This window comes from Ochotona princeps, chromosome 31 (assembly GCF_030435755.1).
Source record: "Ochotona princeps isolate mOchPri1 chromosome 31, mOchPri1.hap1, whole genome shotgun sequence".
In the NCBI taxonomy this organism is placed as follows: Eukaryota; Metazoa; Chordata; class Mammalia; order Lagomorpha; family Ochotonidae; genus Ochotona; species Ochotona princeps.
The window spans coordinates 6,504,937-6,528,831 of record NC_080862.1 but is presented as its reverse complement, the minus strand read 5'-3'; the positions used below and the strand labels follow the sequence as shown (position 1 = coordinate 6,528,831).

Here is a 23,895-nt window from a genome sequence, read left to right as displayed (position 1 = left end):
AGCGAGGACCAGCAGTCCAGGACCTGCCCAGAGGCTCAGCGAGGACCAGGGTGTAGATGCAGAAAAAGTCCTTCTGAATGTCGCTTTCTGCTGAGCTTGACAAGTGGCCCTGACCTCCTGAGTGTCTGTAAGGGAAGCACCGAGTTCCTGACAAGCCCCTCGCCTGCCAGTTGGCATGCACCACAGTGCCTTTTCCATTTGTAAATGGGCTGGCGTTTTTACAGTGCCTGGGCCATGAGCTCGCTTGGAGCCAAGGCCTTTGCAACAGCTACTGAGAAGCTTGGAATGGGACCCCTGAATGGCGTCCAGCTTCGGAGCTTTCTGAGCTGACCAGCGGCCAAAATCATAGCACTGCTCGAGAGGGGAACTGCTGACTTTGGAATCTGATAAGAAATCTGTTTCCTAATTGACTGGCTTGGATGCTGCAATGCCGAATTAAATAAAGTACAAGGAGGTGTCACGGTCTGACTACGGGGATTTCTCGGCGAGCACAGACTTCTGAACCGCTTGCTAAATCTTTTCATTCCTCTCTCTTGACTAATACATCAAAATGGCTTACTTGTGTGTTGATGCAAAATTACAATCTTTAGAAATGTTTTCTTTAAAAAGTTTATTTTTTTGAAAGATTTACAGAGAGAAAGAGACAAAGAGAAAGATCTTAAGCCACTGGTTTACTCTTCAAGTGGCCACAATGGCTGGAGCTGAGCCAATCCGAAGCCAGGAGCTTCTTCTGGGTCTCCCATGTGGGTGCAGGGACCCAAGGGTTAGAAGCGTGCTTGACTGCTTTCCTAGGCCACCAGCATGGGGCTGGAAAGGAAATGGAGCAGCGGGGACGTGAACTGGTGTCCATATGGGATCCCAGTGCATGCAAGGCTGGGCGTGTAGCCCTTAGGCTACTGTGCTGGGCCCATGATCTTGCATAGTCACTGTTTGCTCCTTGTCAAAATCACATGAACCCCCACCCCTCCCCAGGAGTATTTTGTAAATGTGTTCTTAGTCGTGTTTCTTACTAGCTTCTCCGATTGTTTCTTACTTGGTTTCTTTCCAAATCAAGAAATTATTCTAAGTTGACGGAATGATGTCAGTTGTGGCTTCTGACTAAAGTTACATCCGAGAGGAAGGTCTTGTGAGTAGATTTTGCAGTGTGAGAATATTGATATTGACATCATTTATAATTCGGAGTACAGTCTGAAGAGCGGATGCTGCTGTTTGTCGCTTACTGGTTAATATGGCTGTAAAGAGCAGATGAATGTGGCTACTTTTCCAAGTCTATTACTCAGGAGGACTGTAAATTTGATTGGCTGTTACAATTCTAGCAGAATCATTCGATTTGAGAGCAATAGAAAGATAAGATATCCAATTACCCAAATGATTTGCAGGGTTAGCCAACGTTGTCATGGAGACACGAGTTGGAACAAATTAAATTTTAAGCAATAAAATAATCTTAAAGCCCGTCTGGGAACAGGGAAATTTGGCAGTGGCACTTACCTGAATTGAATCTTAGCTTGACACGATGTTGTTTGACACTGATATACTGTGGGGGCCTAACTTGTGTATGGCACAACATCATCTTAAAACAGAAGCTTGGCCAATCCAGGGAAGGGGAGTTTTGGTGTGAAGTCAAAAAAGAAAAATTGATATTGACATGTGTTCCATGGCTTCCGTGAGAATTAGGCTCTGGCTTCTCAAGAATATTTTGTTTTTAAGGAGTGAAATCATTGTGAATGATTAAGGAGCTTTAATTGGACCATAAAGGACTTCCTTAAGTAGCCACATGGAGTTTTTGGAGGTGCCATCCCCCATGTGAGTGGTTTGGCAGATGTGATAGGAATGGTGGGGCTGTGTTCTGGTGGGTGTGGCAGGGTGGCGTGCATATATTTGCATACATGAATATGGAGATTCTCTCCCGGGGCTCTGCACTGCACAGGAAGAGCCCCAGTTAGTTGAGTTCTCTCTTCCGTCCTACTGCTTGCAGACTGAGCATTCCAGATCTCAGCCGCTGACCTAACACCCAGGTAAGCCTCAGGCTGAGTGAGGCCTGGAAGGTTGTGTTTCCTTCTATTAATACGTTCTTTAACTGGTTCCTGGCTTGTGCCAAGGGTTTGCAAACAGCTGAGCGGCCGAGAAGGAGGCAGGGCTTCTTAGCCACATGTCTATTAGACAGATGGAGATGAAAATTGGTCTGAGGTCAAGCCATTTGCAGCGTGCTCGCAGCCTTCGATTTTCCTCTCCATCCTCACCACAGATCATCTCAATGATTCAGTAATGACCGAAAGTGCAACATTGACCTTTATTCCCTGGTGGATGACTGTGTTTCACAGTCCAAATGGCAGGAAGTCTATCCTGTTCTTGAAGAAGGAACGCAGGCTGATTGAGCCAGCCCGGCCCTGTGGGAACCACACAAGTGCAGGCCAGGGTAACAGAATACGTGGGCTCACTTTGGTTCCTGGTGCTCTGGGAAATGAGAATTGACATGTCCTGGAACCCACATCATGAATGGCGAAATAGCTCAGTTGTTTTTTTAAAAACACACGCACGAGCATGAGCATATAAATTGATTTACCCACTTGTAAAATAACTTGTGAATTATGGGGAAGGCAACTTCCAGTGGCCCCTGAGTCACACGTGGTTCTCATTTCTGTGGCTCTCACTTTCCCTTTTGTTTGTTCAATGCTTCCTTGGCGTGTGTTAGCACTGTAACACCGTATAATATTAAAATTGTAAATGAATGCATCCAGGTGTAAGGAGACCTGGGGCTTTTTCCTTTGGCATATTTTTTAATTAAATGTTTATTTTCGGCCAGTGCCTGTAATCCTGAATAGATCCTCTTTCACACAACACTTTGTCCTGAAGTTAGGTTGTCTTGGAGGTTGATTAGTGCTGTCTTACTTGCCTTTTTTTTTTCCCCCGAGTGTTGTATTAGGAAGTAATGTCCTCCTAACTGTTGCTTCCCTGGCCACACATGCCCTCCTCCTTCGCCTCACTGGTACCCAGCCTTTCCTCCCCAAGCTCTTGGAATTCGGCAATGCCCTCTTCCTAGGGCAGGAACTGGTGCCCTGTCTGAACCAGGGCCACCTCTGTGACACATCCCTCTTTGAACCCCTTGGAAGGTGCCTTCTGGAAGATGCAGATATTCTCTGCAGCTTTCTTGGCCCTCTGCTACTGACCGGGTAGAGAATTCAGGTTGCAGCTGAGAAGGTTGGAAGCCTTGTCTTGTTCCTCAAGGACCAGCCAGCACTTGAGCCTCGGGGAGTGGAATTGCAGTGGGCGGGTCCAGCTGGGAAGGACACTGCCCTGGGCCCTCTCTGACAGCCACGCTGCCAGCATGGAGCTGGTAGCTAGGTCTGTTGGTGGAGCTGTTAACTTTCCCCTAGGATTTGGTCCAGGAATCAGAGTGGCAGCTGCCATTTGTACATGCCATTGATTCAGCTGTGGGCGGCTTTTACAATCAGGCAACCACTAACCCCTGGTTGCCTTGTGTGGGCAGTCCCTTTCTGACCATCTGGATGTGCCAAAGGCTGCAACGTGTTAGGGCAGATTTCATGCCAAGCTGGTTATCCAGTGATCTCCACGCAAGACATGGGGAGGTCGCAGTGTGGCGGGCGGGGGTGTCAATGCTAATAGGTAAGTTTTTCGTGTGTTCTTCTGTTGTATGCCGTGTTTGCTTTGTCCCCATGGTCAGGTGGATCTAGTAGAGGCTGCTAGAGGCTGCTAGTGAGCCAAGACAAGCTACCAGGTCTCAGCGGTGGGCAGGTATGACTTAAAAGTGTTTTTAAAATTTTACTGCAATATTAGGAGAAAAAGTCCCACGACCCTTTGTTTTTAGAGGTACTGTTATTTGCATATTCCTTGCTGCCTTTTTGCCTTTCCATCGGCATGTTGTAGCAGTGTGACTTTTAACCCTCTTCTGATGATGATGATGATGATGATGATGATGTTGATGTAGTTGGCTTTTCCTCCTACTCATCCTGCTATTGTATTGATACCATCTAATTTCTCATGAGCTCCCTGATGATTGAGATTTATGAAAAGGGTGAAAGGTGTGGGCTTGTTCGCTTGCCATCTTTGGGCAATGAGTGATGACTTCAGAGAGACAGAAGTGCTGGGATTCACCCTGGCAGGGTTTCTCTTAAAAACCTTCCGTGGCACCAGGGAACGCATGTTCCTTTAAGCCACCAAAAGCTGTCCTTTATTATTTTTTTTTTCCATCCTGCGACAAGTTAATACGATTTCCTGTAAACAGGCCCTTTCTGAACTCCATAACAAGGGTTTCTGAATAATGGAAATGTGCTATTTAGGGACTGGAGCAGCTGCGATGCTTTTGTCAAATATGCATCTTTACCAAAATGACAAATTAAAGCCCAAATGCTCTGCTTGGCAACAGTTGGGTCAAAACATTTAAGTCATTAATTAGAAGGAACTGAAGGGGCAAAAATTTACACAAATACACAACATTGCAGACTCAACTTCATCTTGGAAAATGCATCTGAATTCTTGGGGAAAAAAAAAAAGGAAAGAGGGCAGCGCTCAAGTGGGGCCTGGCAAGCTTGTCATTTGCAAATAAATCAAAAGGCCATCATTGCAGGAAGGAGAACCAATGAATGAATAGAGTTGCTTTGCCGTTCTTTGATGGGCTGCACACTCAAGCCCGCTATTAAAAATGAATGCATTCGAGAGGCTCTGCATTAAGAACATAAACAATTAAGGGCACTTGAGTTTTTTCTGCTGAGAGCTGCTCTGAAGATCCGGGAGAGCTTTCTCGGGAGATGCAGGCCCCTGCAAGTCTGCCTTTCCTGGAGCCAGAGAATGGCGGCAATTAATGTTTCTATCGCCAGCCTGAGTCTTTTTTTTTTGAACCCCCGCTTGTTTTCCAAAGGAGCCTTGAGTGCGTGAGATGAGCAGTGAGAGGAGTCTGGGTTCGGTTGGAAAGAGCTCAGATTAGAAAGCGTGGGAGTTGCCAAGTGAAGGGGAGTTAGTAACCAGTGACTAATGTTCTGATTGGTTGAGCCACTAGGAGAGTTGCTGTCACCTGGTACTCTTTGTTTTAATCACAGCTTTTGAAGAAGGGAGCAAGATTAGCTTGCCATGGGTGGAACCATTTTAGTGAGTTGAGAGGTTTTTCCGTAGGAGGCAAATGTGTTCCTACACTCCCAGTCTGTGGAGGGCTGGCTGTCCTACAGTGGTGAAGACACGGCTTGCAAATGCCCCTGCGAAGTGCCTTGGTTCGTGTCCTGGCTCTGCTTCTGATTCCAGCTTCCTGTGCGTGTGCGCTCTGGGAGGCCTGCAGGTGACAGCTCAGGCGCTTGACTCCCTGCCAGCTGTGGAGTAAGCCCACCACAGTCAGTCTTTGGCATCTGCCTGGTTGAGCCTCAGCGGCCAATAGGCAGTTGAGGGCTAAGCTAGACGATGCAACATTTTGTTTCAGTCTGCTTTACAAATACAGTGAAAACAAAGAAATTTTTTCTTAAAAACTTATTTTTTTTTAATTTGTTTTTATTGGAAAGGCAGATATACAGAGAGGAGAGACAGATCTGCTGGGTCATGCCCCAGTTGGCCTCAGTGGCTGGAACTGAGCCAATCTGAAGCCAGGAACTTCTTTGTCTCCCACCCGGGTGCAGGGTCCCAAGGCTTTGGGCCAACTTCGTCTGTTTTCCAGGCCACAAGCAGGGAGCTAGATGGGAAGTGGAGCAGCCAGGAGATTAACTGACTCCCATATGGGATCATAACAGTTTAAAGGCAAGGATCTAGCAAGTAAGCTATTGTGCAGGACCCAATAAATACGAACATATGTTATAGAGGCTACTTCTTTTTTTCTTTTTTTAGATACGTGGAGAACGCAGCCCTCAGGTGTTAGCAAGGCTTTGCAGAGAATTAGGTGTGACCTTTGCACTGGCTTGTCTTGGTTCTGACCTCAGGCAAGTTATTTTTGCCTCTTGGTCTCTGCTCACTGGGGACCCGGTGTTGTAAAGACCCGAGGGAATGTCAGAGGGCCTGGCAGGTGCACTGCTCTTGTGTGTGCTGCAGTGTTTCTCCGAGTGTCATCTGCTGGGAGCCTCAGGGTCACCTGGAATTGCAGAAAGAAACGCAGATGCTGGGTCCCCTCCTTGTAAGGCCCTGGAGCCGCGGCCCGCCGTGGGTGTTGCAACAAGCAACACCCATCGTGATGGGCACTCCAGCTTGTAAGCACCGAGCACTCGTTAGCCGCTGGGCCTGAACTTCACGATGCTTCATGTTCTTTTCATTTGGATTTCCCCAAGATGAGATTAGTGGGTGTGGGGGCTGTGGGGAGGACAGGATTTTATTGCATACAGAAGGTTACTCTAATGCAGTGTATCTACGCAGGTGCACTGATGACGTAAGGCACTCTTGATGGGAAGTGAGTAGCAGGTACCCGACCAAATGCCTTTCTTCTCCTATGGGAGCCTTTCTTCTCCTATGAAGAGGGAGGGACTGTTGGAAGATTATTTGTAGTGTTTTGGATGGATCCATGGTTTATTCACACACATGGATCTCTGGCTCTATTTGGGTGTATTGGATGTGGCCCTCAAGAATGAGAGAAGATTTTGTGGACCTAGTGCTATCAGTGGGCTGACTTGTCCAGTATTAGCAGAGACACGCAATACTATCCACCTGTTAAGCAGAATACCGTGTGGAGTTTGCTGCTTGTGTAGTTATGATCTGCCATTCCTGATTGAGTCCTTTGTAGATTACATGCTGCCAGGCAGAGCGGCTGTGCCAGGAACCAGCTGCTTGTTGGTCGTTGTGTGCTGCGGGATGATGGCTTGGGTGGCTATACTTCCTTTGGGGTTGTGTGGTCACTCCACTGTGTGGCTTTGCCAGTGATTTGATTCGTTCTGATTCTGGTCTTGAGTATGCCTTCATCTTCTACATTTGCTTGCCTTCCCTCCAGGGAATGTGGCTTCTGAGCTTGCTTTATGGTCTTGGATCACTCATTTCCTGGAGCCATGGATAGGGTCAACTGTTCTTCCATCTTTACCTGGCCTTTTTTGTTTCTGCTTTGAAACCGGGTCTGCACTGGGCAGCTTCCCACGGTGGGATGCTTTTCACTTGAACTATCTCCTTAGGATAAATTCTTAGCCGTACACAGCCTTCCCAAAGGGTTGAAATAACTTCATGGTCTTGAAGCGTATTTTTCACTTGCTTTTCAAGACGACCATACCGGGTGCCTCTATTGTCTGTAACACTTCATTGTTCTCATTCTCTGAGGACTCACCATTGGTGGGTCTCACTAATTTTTTTTTTATACAACCAACAGTGGCTTCAGATGACCTGCCTGACAGCTGAATTTCCTTTCTGTTTGATTGCTGGTAAAGTTGCACGCTTTTTTTTTTTTCCTGTATTCAAGGATGTCATCTTAGAAAGTTCTAGTCAGAAGGGGTTTAGAGGTTATCCGTTTATTTTCCTTCGTGAACTTTGTTTTCATGTTCTTGCCCATTTATCTGCTGCCAGACACTTCTTACCAACACTCTATTCTGGTTTTTTTTTTCCTCTTGGCTTCCTGCGTGGTTCAAGGAAACCAGCGGGTCAGTTTGCCAGCCCTCAGCATAAGCAGCAATTTTTATGACCCATCAATTTTGCAATTTAATGCTGGTGGAGTTTCCCCTCCTTCCGCAGACTTTGGGCAAGGAGCCATTGGATTGCTCGGAGACCCGTGGGCAATTACTTTTGAGCAGTCCTTGCCCTGCGGTGAGCTTCGCACAGCTCTCCTCCTGTGTTACTCTGTGTGCAGTGGGGACTCCAGGTCGTGCAGGAGTGCACTTTTCTGTTGGAATTAGACGCCGTATGCATGAGGAAAAGGCACTGGGCTGAGATTTTAGGAATCAGAGTTTTTAAACGTACGAAGTCAGAAGTTAGAAAAAGACATCTTTCTGGTTTGAGAATCTTGCAAACTAGACCATGTTTTTGGATTCATTGCTGGTCTTTGACATATTTGCCCATCAAAATATTCACACCCGTGAGTCCACTAACCTGATTTCCTTTTGTAGATTGCCTTCCTCTGCGTTGTTTGGTAGCGATTTATCTGCTTGTGCTTTGGTCCTTGGGTTAGGAGCTCGTGATGTTTCCGTTTTCATTGAGTGCCGCGGTGTGAAGGTGGTTTGAACCTACACCATGGCATGAGTTTCTGTGGAGCGATGTGACGGAGAACTACTTCACAGCTTCCGGAGTTTGGTTCTAATGGCTGTCCATCTGTCATGTAGGGGGCGCCTATGCAGAAACTGCTGTCGGCAAACCAGATGGGTGTTTCATGCAGCCCATGATCTCTGTACCTGGTGGTTTAGTTTTACCAGGTGACACAGTAAGTTCCATGGAAGGTGCTGAGAAGTTTTCGATGTTGTGGGACAAAGGCAGCTTTGTCTTTTGAGGTAGACCCGGAGGGATTGGTAAGATCTTTCAGATTGCAACCCTCTGCACTAGAACACCTGCAGCTTGAAACTTGCTGTTTGTAAAGAGGTACGTGTGGATGGGTTTGTTAGGCAGAGCCATGCAGACTGGGGCAGAGTCCAAGGTCTTCACTGGCTTGTTCCCCAAGCATCTTAAGGCTGGGCCATGCTACAGCCAGGGGCCAGAAACTCCATCTGGGTGTCCTGTGTGGGTGGCAGAGTTCCAAGTGCTTGACCCGTCTTCCACTGCCACCCTAGATGCCTTAGGAGGAAGGCTGGAATTGGAAGGGGACCTGGGACCCAGACACACACACTTCAGTGTGGGAAGCTGGGGTCCGAAGTGATGCCTTAACTCACCGCACCACCACACTGGCCCTGTTCTAGGTTTCTTGATTTTGATGGATTTCTGAACTTGTTTGTGTGGCTGCTGCATCTCTGATGCAGGGGCCTGGGACCCAGTAGCCGAAATGGCTTCATGGGACTCCAAGTCAAGTACGCTGAGACACAAGCCCATCTTTTTTTTAGTTTAGGAGCTGCCTCTGTGAACTCCAGCCCTGGAAGGAGGTTGGGGAATGAGAGGTAGTGGTAGACCGCTGCCTGGTGGTCTGATTGGGAGGATTCTGTGTGGAAAACTCTTGGCTGTCCACCTGTGGGCCTTATGTGGTGTCAAAACAGGTATAGGAAAGTTTATGTCTAAACCTTCTGACTCAGCAGGTCCAAATATCTTCAGTTTGAGGCAGAAAAAGGATTTCTAGGTGGAAAAATCTAGTTCACATAGCTGGATAGCTGGAGAGGGGAGTTCAGGGACGCGGCCATTTAAAAGCTTAAAGGTCCAAACAACAACAACTCCATAAAAGGCAGCTGGGCCAGCAGTGGTAAAGAGTTATTAGCATCTGTCTGTGGGAAATACTGCTCTGAAGAGGCAGCGAATCCACACCAGTGGGAAAGGGAAGGAAGGAAAAAAAAAAAAAAGAGTGGACCAGTAAGTAGGTGAAAAGATGTTGAACTTCAAGAGGAATCCATGTAATGCAAATAAAAAAGAGGTCAGTTTGTAATCTATTAGGCAGGTAGAGATTTTTAAAAGGTCAGCAAAACCCAATATTGACACAGAGCGGGAGAGCGAGTGCCTTCCTGGACGGGCAACCTGGACGAGCACAGCGTTTCAGCGGGGCAGTTTGGCGGCCTGCGTGACGGCAGCATCCACTTCGGTTCCCCACCTACGGATTCGTTCCCGAGATCAATGTGGAAAGTTATTGGCACAGAATTTGCGACTGTGGAAAATTCTATCAGACAAACCTCTGTGTCACAAGTGCTTAAACATTGTAAGGTTTCTGCAGTACTTCTTCCCGGCTCTGTTAGCTGGGAGGGTGTTCATGATATAGGGAATGGAAAGCAAATTAGACAGGCCGTGTCTGCAGTGGGACTCTCCTGGTCCTATAGGTCTCCTGCACAGGCCATGAGAGCCTGGCATCTCAAATTCACCAAAAGTCATCAGGCCTGTCCCTGGGTATGGACTTCTAACTTCTTAAGCAGTGTTCGTTTCTTTTTATCTCTTTCTCTGGCCATTTTTTTTTTTTTAATCGGGAAGCCTGACGTGAACTTTGCAAAATGGGCAGGTACACAGTGTTGGAGTTGGGAGTAAGGGGCTGTCTGGGATCCAGGAAGGGCATCCCTGCTGCTTGATGGGCACCCAGTGTGTGGTGCAGGATCCTGTTCAAAAGGCAAGAGAAGTCAGCCCCTGCTTTCGAGGAGAACTGTGACCTTGGCTTGGCTGGAGTGGGTGGCCATGGGCCAATGAACCGGGTGGGGCTGACCCCGGTGTGTTCCTGCACCTGGCACAGCTGCACTCGTTTTGCATACGTCTGTTTGCCCCACTGGCGAAAGCAAAGTCATGGGTTTGCTTTCTATACCAGTCATTTCCCCTTCTAGAATGTTTCTTCCATAACCTGGTCTGTAACCTTATCTCTCTGGTCAGGAGGGTTGGGTTGGCCTAAATCCAACCCCATAAAACCAAGGAGCTTACTGGCCATGTTAGCTGGAATCATCTTGGAGGACAAAAGGCGGCTCTTTTGTTTCCTAGACCTGATTGCCAAGGTCCTAGGGTTTCTGCTTTATCTTGCTGCTTCCATTCTTTCTCAAGGGCATGGACTGCGAGCTGTCTGGTCCTCTGCTCCTGATGCTTTTCATTGCCTAATGCAGTAATAGATGACGGCTGCTTCTGGTGAGCCTCGACAGAATATGGTGGAATAAATAAGGTCAGAACTGGGTCTCTCTCCACAGATGACTTTTTTTTTTAAAGAGCGCTAGTTCTGAAGAGTTAGAGGGAAGCAGAGCTGCTTTTTTGCACCGTGTGTGTGTCGGAGGCGACACAGGTGTCTTGCACCCCTGGGCTACGGACGGCGCACCCCTTCTCCTCCCTGGTCGCTGAGGCACTGCCATGGATGACTGCACACTGGCGTGGCTGTCACTCAGCATGTACTGAGCAGTACCCTAGTCCCCTGGGAGGTCTCTGTTTACTGCTGAAGGGGGTGGTAACATTTTCTAGGTCCCCCGGATGCTGGGAATGGACCATAACCTACCTGACTTCTGCTCTCAGGAGCTTGGTGTGTTAGATCCTCTGAGACTTCACAGGAAGCTACCAGCATGACGGGTCCTGTTTGAGCTGTGCTGGCAGCGGGGCCAGGGAAGGCGTCAGGTGGCTCCTTGCCTCTGCAGTCCCCCCGGCTGCCTCTCTGCACACAGGGCCAGTGAGTGGCACAGCGTTGTTGGGTTGATCACTTCTGTCATCAGTTTGAATCAACTTCTAGTGTGACAACAAAAGGATGTCATACGCTTGCGCCATCATCAGAACGGTTTGCTAAGGGGCTTGCCATGTTGAGATCGCAAGATCAGAGAGCCTTAAACCACGTAGCTCTTCCAGTGCAGTTAAGCGTCTGGTACCCTGTAAGTGACCCCCAAAGCATTTGGCTGTGTTCTCCTTGCCTTGTGAATGGGATTCATGTCTCCTGTGTTTGTTTGAAGCTATGCATTAGTAACATAACCTGGGAGAACCGTTTTCTGCCTTCCAAGGTGAGGAAGAGGAGACTCCCACGTCAGAAATAGGACGTTTCACCTTTTTGCCCTGACCGTGACACATTCTAAACATTTCTGTGGCTTTGTCTTTGTAGACTGAAGTCGCCAAGAGACTGAACACGATCTGTGCACAAGTCATCCCATTTCTGTCTCAGGAAGTAAGTAAAACCATTCAGCTGTTAAAGTGCAATTATGTTGCTTCTCTGTTTGCAAATTAGCTAGTTTTAAGATGTTAATTTTATCACAGGGAACAAGTGTGAAGAACATCTGCTCTAGTTGAAGTGTGTGAACCCCCGCCAGTCCCTGGCACATCACGGGGTGCACTGTAGGCGTGATGACAGACACTCAAGCCCCGATTCATGGCTTTGCATGGGATGAAGGCAGCATGACTGTCAAACATACAACTTTGTTTTCTTTGGGTAGTTTACACTCGATGGCTTCTGACGAGTTAGGTGTCCTTGATAGATTTGAAGTGGAGAGCTTTTCTTGGACTGACTTAAAGATGGTTCCACTGGGATGGGCTTGGCCATGGCGCCAGCTGTTTCACTTGTAGTTACATACCCAGTTGCTGCAGCTAATGCTGTCCGTGAAAGAAGTGGCTGATAGTAGTCAAAAGATAAAATGAATAATCCTGTTACCTTCCTGAAGTCGGTCAGACATGCCTATAAACTGTTTGCTTTCTGTATCATATGGGTTTAACCTTGGTATTTTAAGAGGTGAGTAATCCATTTAAAATGGACCGCAGGCCATTCTAGTTTGGTTTTGCTGGGCAAAGTTTACCTTTCTTTTGGGGTCCAAGCCAATAACTGCTATCATGTGTTAGGAGTACACAGAATGAATGGGACTTGGTAACAGTTGATTGGACTGGAAGTCCTAACACTTGGGTCCATAGTGGCATCCCTTGGTCCAGGCTGCGTAGCTGCCACCTCTGCCTCCCCTAGCACAGCATGTGTCTGACCTAGCAGTGGAGCTTGGAGGGCCTTCTAGAATTCAGCTGTCCGTCAGGCCTCAGCTCAGGGCCCCTTCCTGTCTTCCACATCAGACACACTCCATTTGTATTCTTGGGGAGGTAGAAAGTAGTAGATCGGGTGAATTTCCATTCCATCCACCTGACAGTCAGGTCTTTAAAAACCGAAAAATTGAACGAGGAATTCCCCCAAATTGCTGGTGGGTGGAGGTTTGTTATCTGAGATACAACCCCATCATTTGTTGTTGAAGTGGGTGGTGTTAGGTTCCCTCTGAGCAAGTTTATTTCCCCCTGGACTGGGTTGATCATATGAATTCTGTTCCATTTATTTTCTGAGAGCTCCAGCCGCCATTTGTGGAACCCTAGCACCGGAAGCTGAATGGTGCTAAGGGGACACTTGGTGTTCAGGTGTCTGTTTTGCGGGCTGTGTGGCTGGGACCCTTACCCACCTTGCATGTGCTATTTTGTCTTTTGCTGTAAGAATGTACAGGGGAGTTCCTGGCTGTTGTTCACCGTCCTTTCTTTCTCCTTGTTTTCAAAGCATCAACAACAGGTGGCTCAGGCTGTCGAACGTGCCAAACAGGTGACCATGGCAGAGTTGAATGCCATCATCGGGGTACGTGGCCTCCCGGGTCTACCTCCTACAGTGTGTATAACCAGCTTTCATTTCTTATTAATTGGATGTCTTTGTGGTTTTGTTCAGCTTGTGGTTGGCCTGTTGGATAAGGGTGGGAGGAAGGGGGCTTGAGGCATGTTGAGGGACGTAGTAGGGAGGAGTGATCTTAGCACCAGGCGGATGGCAGGGAATACATTTTAGCAAAGAAAGAAAAATAAATCGACTTTCAAATGGGAAAATAAATGTGGTTTACCTTGTGACACGCAAAGCCCTCTTGCTCTGTTAGCCAAGTAAAAGCTGCAGGTTGAAGCTGTAGATACTTCTTTCCTTGTGTCTTGGAGTGTTGGATCGCAGTAGGTCAGGATAGGTCCGCCAGCTGTTATTTCATGCCGTTTGCTTTGCTTTTGCCTTTTGGTTCCCAGGGTATTCAGACCTATATATCTGTTTGCTTTTTTTCTGATGCCTCTTCCATGAATTTTTAAGAGGCAAGATGCTCAACAGAGCGCTCCCTTGCTGGGGAAGGAGGGCTCATGGCCTGTTTCCTGAGCCCTTCTTGCAGGCCACACTGGCTGGCAGGCCGGAGCTCTGGCCTGGAGGGGGCCCAGTGAACTCTGTCTTCCCTCTGCAGGAGTTTAAGGTCTCACCCAGTCTAGGAAGCAGGCTGCTTCTCCCGTGTCCTGACCCTCCCAGATGAAACAAGTTTAGCTGCAGCAAGGGGCTGTGCTTTCTGATTTTATTCCTACTTTGAGTGCTTTGAGCAGACTCAAATTACTCATTGATCAGTTTATGTTAATTGCTGCTGAGAAGATGCCCTGCTGGTCTCGATAGTTTTTCCTCAGACACTTTGTAATGATAATTAGACATGCTGCTGTACGGATTAAGAGTGGCATAGTCCCATGATGGCCGCAGACAATGGGACCGGTTAATCCATCAGGGCTTAAAATTACATCCCAACTGGAGATGGAGAAAAAAAAAAAGTAAGAGCCAAGGAGGATTAAAGAATGAGCCTCGGCTTGCAAACCCTCCTTTCATGGGTTTCTCAATTGCGGCTCTGCAGTTGGGTTGCCTGTGGTAAGCTATTGGCAGTCAATTAGGTGAAATAAACTGGGAGGGTGACCTTCATTTCCTTTTAATAGCTTTTTCCTCCCTGAAATGGGGGAGCTTCAGTGGATTTTCAGCTTAAATTTTATTCAAGCCGTTTTATTACACTTGACAGCTCAGCTCTGCATAAACAGTTCTCCCGCCCCCTTACCCTCCCCCACCTCCCCCCGCCCCCGGGTCCAGCCTCTGCCTTCCCACCCCTCCAGTGTCACATGTTTGACTGTTTTCTTCGTGGGCTCTAATCACATTCAACCAAAAACACAATTACCTCTGCATGTGTCTACGGTCTTCCCTACCCCTTTCTCATGCCGTGAATGGATTTATTTCTGAGATCAGATCAGACATTTCCCCAGTACTTTGGCGTGTACCATGTTTGATTAGCAAAGCCCAAATAGTGGATCATACTTGTCATTGGAGCATGGAGTTTTTTGTTTTCTTTTTTTTTTTTAAACCAAATGAATGAGGGTGGAAAAGCCTGTCTTGATTAAAGGGAAAACGTATGCAAAGTGTTTCTCGAGTACCCAGTTGAACTTGGTGGAACATGTTTCCCAATAAGCTGTACATTTTTACATGTAATTTCTTGGTGGGTAAAACTCAATTTCCTTTAAAGGCTCTGAAGCACTGGCCTGCCCTCCGGCCACTCTCCTATTTTGGACATAAAGTAGAATGAAGAGAAAATTCCGTTAACCAGATGTTTCTAGGGAATGCTCGTTTTGAGCCAAATCAGAAAATTTTGAAAAACCAAGTTGAGTCCCCAGTTTTTGGAACGGCTTTTATTCAGAGCAATATTGAACTCAAAGAGGCTGATACTACCTTTAGCATATAACAAAAAAATCACTCAGGTGGGTGAGTGGGGTGTAACTGAGCACCAGGGGTATCTTCAGCGTGGGGTTCTTACTGCAATTCGAGGATCCGTGCACGAATTTATGTTAGAGGTAGTTTCGGGGTTTGCAGTGTTGGAGCATTGTCCCCCACCATAAGTTTCACGATGAGATGTTTGCTTGAAAGGAGTTGTGTGTGCCCTGGAAAATCGAAGCAACATAAAATTGGGTTGACAATTCAGTGGACCTTTGCACCCCTTCACTGAGCAGGCAGTGTGTCGACCTGTGTCCCCAGAGGGGAGGAGGTACCAGGAGACAGACTGCTGCTGCAAGCCGCAGCTGCGTGTGGAGTAAATGCAGCCTGGTTTGATAGCAGCTGTCAGTATTGTTCAGGGAGCAACATGGGATGAAGAACAAGGGGAGAAGCCTTGCATCGACTGGCAGGCTAAGAAAAGCAATAGTCATTTAACGGTTTAGACATCCATTACAAGTGTGGAAGATCAGGAGAGAGTACCCTTTAAAATGCAAATGAGCCGGAACATTCTCATTCCCTTTAAGGTGCAATCAGGGGGCTTATGGCTTGCTCAGCATGGCGAAAGATGCTTGTGTTTAGCAAACCTGGAGAAGGTTGCCATTGCCTCAAGGACAACAAGCTTCCAGGGCAAGTTCTTCCTGTGTCCTAGGCCTGCGGGCGTGCTCTGGAAGGAGGAGGAGTCATTCAGTGAATTAATGGTGCCCATTTCTTCTTAGCTCTTCTGGCAGGAAATACTGAATTTCAGTTCTTTTCTGCCTTGGCACACTGGCCCTCAATCGACATAGACAACTGATATTTAAGAAAGATAAAGCCTCCGAGATATTTCATATTTGGAGAAACTAGCATGATATTTTGTTGGACTTATTTTTTTTGTTTTTAGGAGCTGTGGGTTGCAAAGTTGGTGACCCGTAGACTAGTGGCTTTAGTGCCACTTTTTGAATTTGGCTTCTCACAAACTTGCACTGTGAATATTGTAACAAGAAAAGCCTAATTCATAAAGCAGAAACTGAGGTAGGCACGGAGGATGCATTTGGTTTGACACACAGCCTGCTCACTTGTTAGAGAACAAGCTGCATTTCGGAAGGGAATCGGACACACTTGACACCTTTGGGTTTTTCTCAGGATTGTCTACACACGGTTCAAGCAGCCTTCTGTAGGCAGCTTCTGAAATCTATTCAGAATGAGCAAATCAAAGCTGATGACTAAATGCTGGCGTGTGTGTGTGCGTGTGTGTGTATGAAAGAGAGAGAGAGAGAGAACCAGCCATCCAGAGGCAGGGGAGCATCTTCAAGTCCATTTTCTACTTTTTTGGGGGTTAAGTTTGAACCTAATGCTGCCTGCCCGTCCCACCCAGAAACTAAATAATTGATTTTTTTAGTTGGGATTGCGATTCCAGAGAATTCGCTTTTACGTCACAGATAATTAACGCAGATCTCTGGTAGGTTTGGGGAGATGGGGTATTTATGTGTGATGTACGGTTTGACTTGTCACCTGTGTGTACCCATCTACACCACGCGTCCTTCACGTCCCAGGTACGGCAGGTTCTTTTTGCCTTAGCAGGTGTCCTGATGCTGCTTGCCACCCAGTGGCAAGAGAGAGGGTTGCTCTTTGAGTGAAAGTACTAAGAATAAGGAATTAGTCCTGAGTGCGATTTTCTTTTCTTTTAAGACAGTAGCCTCGCTGCGAATTCTCCCGTTTCTATCCACCTGTTGGCCCACATTATGGTATTGTGATCATTTGCATAACAGCATCTGCATCATGTTACTTTGGACAAATCGGATGGACGTGGCTAGGACGCCTAGCTGCCATGTTTTAACTTTGTGACCTTGCGCAGTCGCTTAGCCTCTGCCCTTAGCATGCCCATCTGCAGGTGCACGATGCTACCACCTTCAGGACTTTGGTGTAGCTGACCTTGGTCCGCAGCCTTCACTCAGCACGGGGTCCCAACTCCCTGAGCCACAGTTCTGTCTGTCTGTTTCTCCAAGTGCCCGTGGCAGATCTGTGGGTTTTCGATTGGCAAGTCCTTGTGGAGCTGGTGGCCCCAAGTAGGGGCGTCACTTCTCTCGTTGTTCCTAGTGGTTCCCTGAGTGTGGATGTTGCGGATCAGAGCTAGCCAGATGCTCTGTTCTGCTGTGAGTTGTTGGATGGGAAGGACTGTTAGGACAGAGCAGTGACAGATCACTGCGTGGAGCCTTTGGTGAACCTACAAAGTCCAGAACCCAAAGAAAAAGGTCAAGCTTTGAGGGAAGAGGTGAGAGTGGCAGTGTCCCCTTGGCCTCTGTGCTCATCGCATCGTGCCTGCTCCCACTGAGTGCCAGGCATCACTGTGTGAGTTCAGAGAGATGGCCCGATGACCTGTTGGCTTGGCCTCCGCAGTCTCGGCCAGGAGTCGTGATAACCTGCCGACTGCTGCATCTAAGAAAATTTGAGTTTCCCGAGGCAAAGCCTGGGAAAATGAGGAACTCAAGAAATTCTGCAGTGAACTTTGTAACTTTGTTTTCCCCTTTTTTTCACCCATTCGGACTCAGTCTTGGTTTCTTTTCCTTGAATATAAATTCTGTGGAGTCCAGTGGGGCCCAGGTGTGGAATCTGGTTTCCCATCAGTCTAGTGTATTCCTGCTCTTTAGGAACTTGTTATTCTCTGTACTTTTGAAACAACTGTTTGGCAGTAAAAGAACCCAGGGTGTTTTATTGAAGTCTGTGTACGGGGTGGTTGTGAGTGCAAACCGGTGACGTGTCTACGGAAGGAGGATTTTTCTCCTTGAGAGAACGAGTTGTAGACCTAAAGGGCTCTTCAGTGTTGCGTGAGATGATTGGTTTAAGGATTAGCAAAATGTGGGATTATTTTTCTCCTTGGGCTCTAGCTGTCAGCTGTCTATGGGATTGTAGCGTGTGAAGTTTAAGAGGATGAGGTTAGCATCTTACCCTTCGCGAATAAGCAGTTAATCCCCAGAAAGCTCATCAGTAACCCAGCTGTAAGTTTCTTTATGAAGCAAGTTCAGCCTGGGAGAAGAATGCGTAACCCACTCCTGGGGAGGAAGAAAAGACTAAACTAGAGTCACAATAAACACGTGTCTTCTGGCTCTGCTGACTTGACTTCTGCCTCAGTTCCAGTAGTCCAGGCCTTTCGATGGACTTTCCAAATGAAGGCACAACGTTACAAGGAGACCATGGAAGCCGCTTCAGTATCTCGTTCCTTCCTTGGTTTTGATGTTGGTCGTTTCTGTCTGTCTGGTTTGTTCCCACTGAAGACTTAAAGTAGTGGTGCGTCTGACAAATAAATGCAGGCATTGGCTTCGGTATCAGGATTCTTTGTGTATAGTCAGTGTGCTTTTAATTATTAGAAAAGCGTTACTGATTTTTTTTTTTTACTACCCTACATATTTTCCTAGGCTGTCCGTTTGATTCCCTCGGGACAAGGCGGTGTGTATCATCTTTTTTGGAATCAGAGAAACTGCAAAGACGAAAGACCTCATTTTAGGAGTTAATGGCTTTATGATTCTGCTTTTGGTTTTTCTTTAAATGGAGCTGTGATAGCCTTTAAATGCATCTTTTTAAAGCAAATAGCCCAGTGTTGGGTACCCTTAAGAAACTGTACAGTCAGAGCCATTCACTCTTCAGCCCGTGTGCCCGGGTCGTAGTCGGCATAGTCTGCCTTCTGTCTGTGTTGATGTGCGTGTTCATGAAATCAGAGACTATGTACCTTGCAGCATGTTCTCAAGGCTTATCCATACTGGAGCATGCTGAACATGATTTCATCAACATACCGCGTTGGTTTTTCCCTTTGTAAGCTGATGGCCCTTTAGAGTGTGTCTTTTGGTTGGCTGTAATGGATAATGCTGCTTCTCTAGAAACGTATTTTTTTTTCTGTTCCACTTTATACCTACCTAGAAATAGAATTGCCGCATCATGTGGTAACTTTCTATTTAAGTTGCATTCTTAAAATTATTTTATTTGAAAGAGAAGTAAACACACAGATTCTGTCTGCCAGTTCACACCTCCCACCCCTAAAATACCAGCTAATCCGTGGCCAGGCTCAAGTCCAGAGTCCATCGGCGTCACCCATCATCTGCTGCCTTCCAGGCTGGGCATGAGCAGACAGCGGGACATGGGGCTGGAACTTAACCAAGACCCCTTAGTTGTGGCACGTGGCTGTCGCCAGCAGCATCCTGAATGCTGCTCCCAGCGCATGCCCCCGTCACGCACTTTCTCGTGCTTCTGCTGGCCTATTCCGCAGCGTGGTCATGCTGCTTGTATTTCCAGAGCCTTGTGTGGCATTTCCAATTTCTCCATATCCCATCCTTTTGATCCTTGCCAGCCCAGCAGGTGTAAAGTGATGATTCTCCCTGAGAGCGGACGGTGTGGTAGTGCAAAGCCTAGGTCGTTTTTGACATGCACCTTTGGCAAGCTTCCTCTTTCAGACCTTGAAGTCTTCGGACCCTGCCCTGTGCCCCAGCCAGGTGGACTGGCCGTGTGCATCGGCTGAAGGGGAAATGAGGAGGCCCAGTGTTTCTGAGGATGTGTGGGTGCTTTGGGTGCCTGCCTGCGTGCTGATCCCTGTGATTTTTCTCCTGTTTTGTCTATGCCCCCCAGCTTTGTTGGTGAAAGACTGCTGATGGGTATTTGAGGTGTCCACTCGATGCCTTGATGTATGTGTACGCTGTGAAGTGATGAGTGCAATCAGGCTGGTTTATTTACCGCCTCACAGTCATGTATGTGTATGTGTGTGTGGATGGAAGGAGTACTCTTAGCACGCTTCAAGGATAGAACACAGTGTTGGACCTACGACTAGTGTACCACTACGACTAGTGTACTGCTACGAGACCCTTAAGCTGTTTGACCAACATCTGTATGTGTCATCAACTCCCCAGCTCCTAGGCCACTGCTATCGTGCTCATTACTTTTCTAAGTTGGGCTCTTGGGTTCCGCATGGGAAGTAGATCGGGGTGTTTGCCTGCCTGCATCTGGCTGGTTTCACGTGGCAAGCATCCGCCAGGTCACAGTGGCTGAGTGATACTCCATTACAACTATTGGCTGCATTTACGTTGTGTATGTTGGTTGAATACTTGTGCCTCCCTACCTTGGTGGTCGTGAATAATGCGGTCATGAGCATGGGAATGCACGTGTTGCTTTGAGATGCTGATTGCCCTTCCTTTAAATACTTACCCAGGCATGAGCTTACTGGATTGTTTAGTTCTGTTTTAGTCTTTTTTTGAGAAGCGTAGGTTCTATTCTCCATCGGGGCTGGATGCGTTTACATTCCTAGCAGTAACGTGCCAAGGTGCCCTCTCCCCACATTATCTTACCAGTGTTAGTGCCCTCCTGTTTCTGGTTGCTGTTTTTTAGGATTATCATTTTAGCCATCCTAACAGGTGTGAAAGTGGTATGCCTCATCGTTGGGTTGATTTGCATGTCTCAGATAATTAGCATTTTTTTTTCGTTTGTCTGTTCCCATTTTGGCTATCTTCTTTGGAAAACATTTGCTTGGGTCCTTGGCCCAGGGCTTCCTTGTGTGGTTATTAGTTAATTTGATGCTGCATTGCTTGAGCGTCTGGTCTATTTTGAATGTGAAATATTTATCAGATGTGCAGTTTACAGACCTTGTCTCCCATTTCTTAGGTTACTCCTTTGTTATTTTCTGGGTGCCGAGTTTGGTTTTATGATTGTCCTCAAGTGCCCCGGAAACAGTTTCTAACCTGTTGATCACCCCTGTCCCTCTTCATGCGACAGGCCGTTCCCGGGATGGGAACAGGTACTACCTGTAGGCGCCTCCTGGATGTGTCTGTTGCTGTGCCCACATGTTGATGTGGCATGCCAGTTTTCTCCTGTCAGTTCCCAGGATAAGAACTCCCAGCATCTGGGAGATGGGAGAAGTCAAGAAAAAGCGACTTGAGAGAGAATTGTTAGTCAACACGGTTTGGTCCACCTTTACAGGTGTTCACATCCCAAGCGCTGTCACTCTCAGAGATGCCTTCTGGGGCCGTGGGTTTAGCTGTGCTTGGGTAAAGTTTGTGATTTCTTTTATGACATGGTTTTCGCTAGGATTATAAAATGGTTTCAGTTGTACACATGGAAGCTGATTCAGTATTTGTGGGCATGCAGCTCAGCATATAGTGAGGAAAAGGGGTAGGGAGTGTTAGCCTTTATCTTCCTTCCGAGTGCCCTTCCCAATTTTATAGGACTCTTTTCATGATAAACCGTGTGGTGTACCAGTGTTTTAGAAACAAAAGTGTTGAAACCACTATGCCATTACATGAAGACCTTGACTACCAATGGCAAAATCAGTTTCATTATAGTTCAGTAACATAATTAACCCATGCTGTATTGACTAAAATGAATTAGAATTCTGAATGCATGGCTGTTATTTGACACGGATGAGGTTACTTTATTCCTTGTGGATTTTCAGAGCCATTAACTCAGGATTTGGTGTTTGTTTTTGCTTGTCGCATTCTCGGGCTGTTCTCATGTCTTCGTGAGAGCAAGCACATTTTTCACTTTCTCGGAAACAGTTTCCAGTGAAGCATGAGAACTCCAGTATGGACCAGTTACCAGCGCAAGCCCTTTCTTAGCTGCTAAAATGCGACTCACTCCCAGCCCCCTACCAGCTTCAGAAAGCAGGTGTTGATTTTCAGCATGGTGAACGACAGGTTGGCAAGGCACTTGGCTTCTAAGAATGTAAATTGGAAGGGGGTGAAATGAGATTCCAGCCTAGCTCCAGATAAGTTTCTCCACCTTAGCACTGTTGAATGTTTAGAGCTCAGTGGTTGTTTCTCTGGGGTTGGAGACAGGGGGCCAACACTCTCTCTAAGGTGCTCAGCAACCACTGTGGTCTCTACTCACTAGATGCCATGGGCACTCCACTCTCCCTTCTTCCCTTGGGTGAGAAACACACCTGTCCCTGGGCGGTGCCATCTGTCCCTGGGACAGGGAGCAGGAGGGCTGCCATGCCGTGTTTGAGAACAAGTGATCTGGACTGTGGAACCAGCTGCATTGCTAAGAAGCACCAGCACTCATCAGACACTTTTTCTAAGAGTTTTGCAAACTGTTGTTGGGCATTGTGTATGATATGTAAATCTGCAAGTATCACCTTTAGAAAGAGTTCCCTAATCATGAGAGAGTTCCCTAATTAATGACTTTTCCCACCCTTCCTGTCATGTTGAAAATTATCTTGCAGTTTCCTAACTGGTGAGTGTAGGTTTTGGCTAATAGAGGACAGGTGTTAATTCCAGTTGCTAGAGTTGTTGGAGCTTTGACTGTATAGCAATACTGGGTATGCTTTGTCCTAATTTTTTTTAATTAGAAAAAATATCATTTTCAAGAGAACTTCTATTTGCCTGAGTTATTCCTCAGGTATCTATAGAAGGCACAGCTCAGTTAGGCGAAAGCTAGGGATTCTGTTCTGGTCCTCCGTGTGGGCGGCAGGGACCCAAGCACTTGAGTCATCACTCACTCCTCTCCAAGATGCACATTAGCAGGGAGTTGTTTTATAAACAGAGACCAATACTTAAGCCAAGGGCTGCAGGCATCCCAAGAAGCAGTTTAAGCGGCTATACCAAACTCTGGTCTCTATATAACTCGGCCCCGCCACCCGCTAAGATTTATTTACTTAGAGACAGACACACAGAGAGATCTTTTACCTGCTGTTTCACTCCCTAAATAGCTGCAAAGACCAGAGCTGGGCCTGTCCAAAGCTGCGAGTTGAGAGCTTCCTTCATGTCTCCCACGGAGGTAGAGGGGCCTTGGCCACTTTGTGCTGCCCTCCCAGCCGCCAGCAGGGGGCTGGATTGGAAGTGGAGCAGGCTGGAGTAGGATCGGTGACCATCTGGGGAAAAATGGCACCCAGATGGAGGATTAGCCTGTTACACCATTGCACCGACCTCAGTGTTCTTCTTTTAAACATTTATTAATTTGAAAGACAGAGTGACATAAAGGCCAGGAGCCAGGAACTCTGTCTGGGTCTCCTGTCTGGGAGGCTGGGATGCAAGTCCTTGAACCATCAGCTGCTGCTCCACAGGCGGATTAGCAGGGAGCTGGATTGGAAGCAGAGCAGTTAGGACTGCAAGGGACGCTCTAATTGTAGGTGTGGGCGTCTTGGGTAACAGCCTCATGCCCTGCACCAGGAGCTCCCACTCCTAAAACAACACATTGAAATTGATTGATGAGTATGCGTTTGATCAGAGTGATGGGTGGTATGCTGTCTGCAGCAAGCCTTGCTCAGAGAAGATGGTTCCAAGGACAGGAGGGGCAAGGGTGGGCTGCCCTTTCGGAGTTCATTGTTTCTTTAGACTCTGTGTTCTTTTAAGTAAATGGTTTATCTTAGGTATGACACTTGCCATTTTCTAACGCTAAGCAGTTGCTTCTGAACAGAGCCAGAGCCAAGTCGATTAAGGCTCGATGGTCCTTAATATAACTTTATTGCGAGACAACCAGGAGCAAATATGATGAACCTTTCTTTGATGTCAGGCAGGCACTGGGGGGAGAGAGAGAGTAAGAGGGATAGTGGTCGGGGGGGCGCCCAGAGCCTCTGCGCTCACTGCAGTCACGCCAGCTGATGGTAAAAGGGAACCATCTCACTAGCCAGGCAGGGCAAGCAACATCATCTTCAGTGGACACCGTATTCCTTCCTCGTGCTTGGGAGTGTGACTGGGCCAGTGGGGTGAAGTTAAGGATAGAGGAAGCCGGTTATCTCTACGAACGCACAGTGAGCTATTTCTTCAAGGAACTTGAAAAACCCAGAGACAAAGGGAGTGGTAGTGCCCTGTGGCCAGTTGGACCGCTGACCGCCCCTGTTGATGGTTATTAGCGGCAACTTGCTTCTTCCTTCTTGCGGACCAAATACGAGCCGGGTGTGTGTGTGTGTTTCGATGTGACGTCCTAATTCC

The 23,895-nt window shown here is 47.3% G+C and overlaps 1 protein-coding gene across 10 annotated transcripts in view; it reads left to right on the top strand.

Annotated features, from left to right (window-relative positions):
• The window catches only part of TLE1 (TLE family member 1, transcriptional corepressor), an 80,487-nt gene that overhangs the window by 13,156 nt on the left and 43,436 nt on the right, over positions 1 to 23,895 (top strand). For 6 of the 10 annotated variants that reach the window (XM_004591797.4, XM_058657344.1, XM_012928866.3 and 3 more), the window contains exons 5-6: positions 11,570 to 11,632; positions 12,983 to 13,057. In XM_004591797.4, the coding sequence (XP_004591854.1) occupies positions 11,570 to 11,632; positions 12,983 to 13,057 (138 nt within the window). Of the gene's footprint in view, positions 1 to 11,569; positions 11,633 to 12,982; positions 13,088 to 23,895 lie in introns of all 10 variants that reach the window. The other 4 variants (XM_058657338.1, XM_058657342.1, XM_004591796.4 and 1 more) reach the window with 1 other exon arrangement.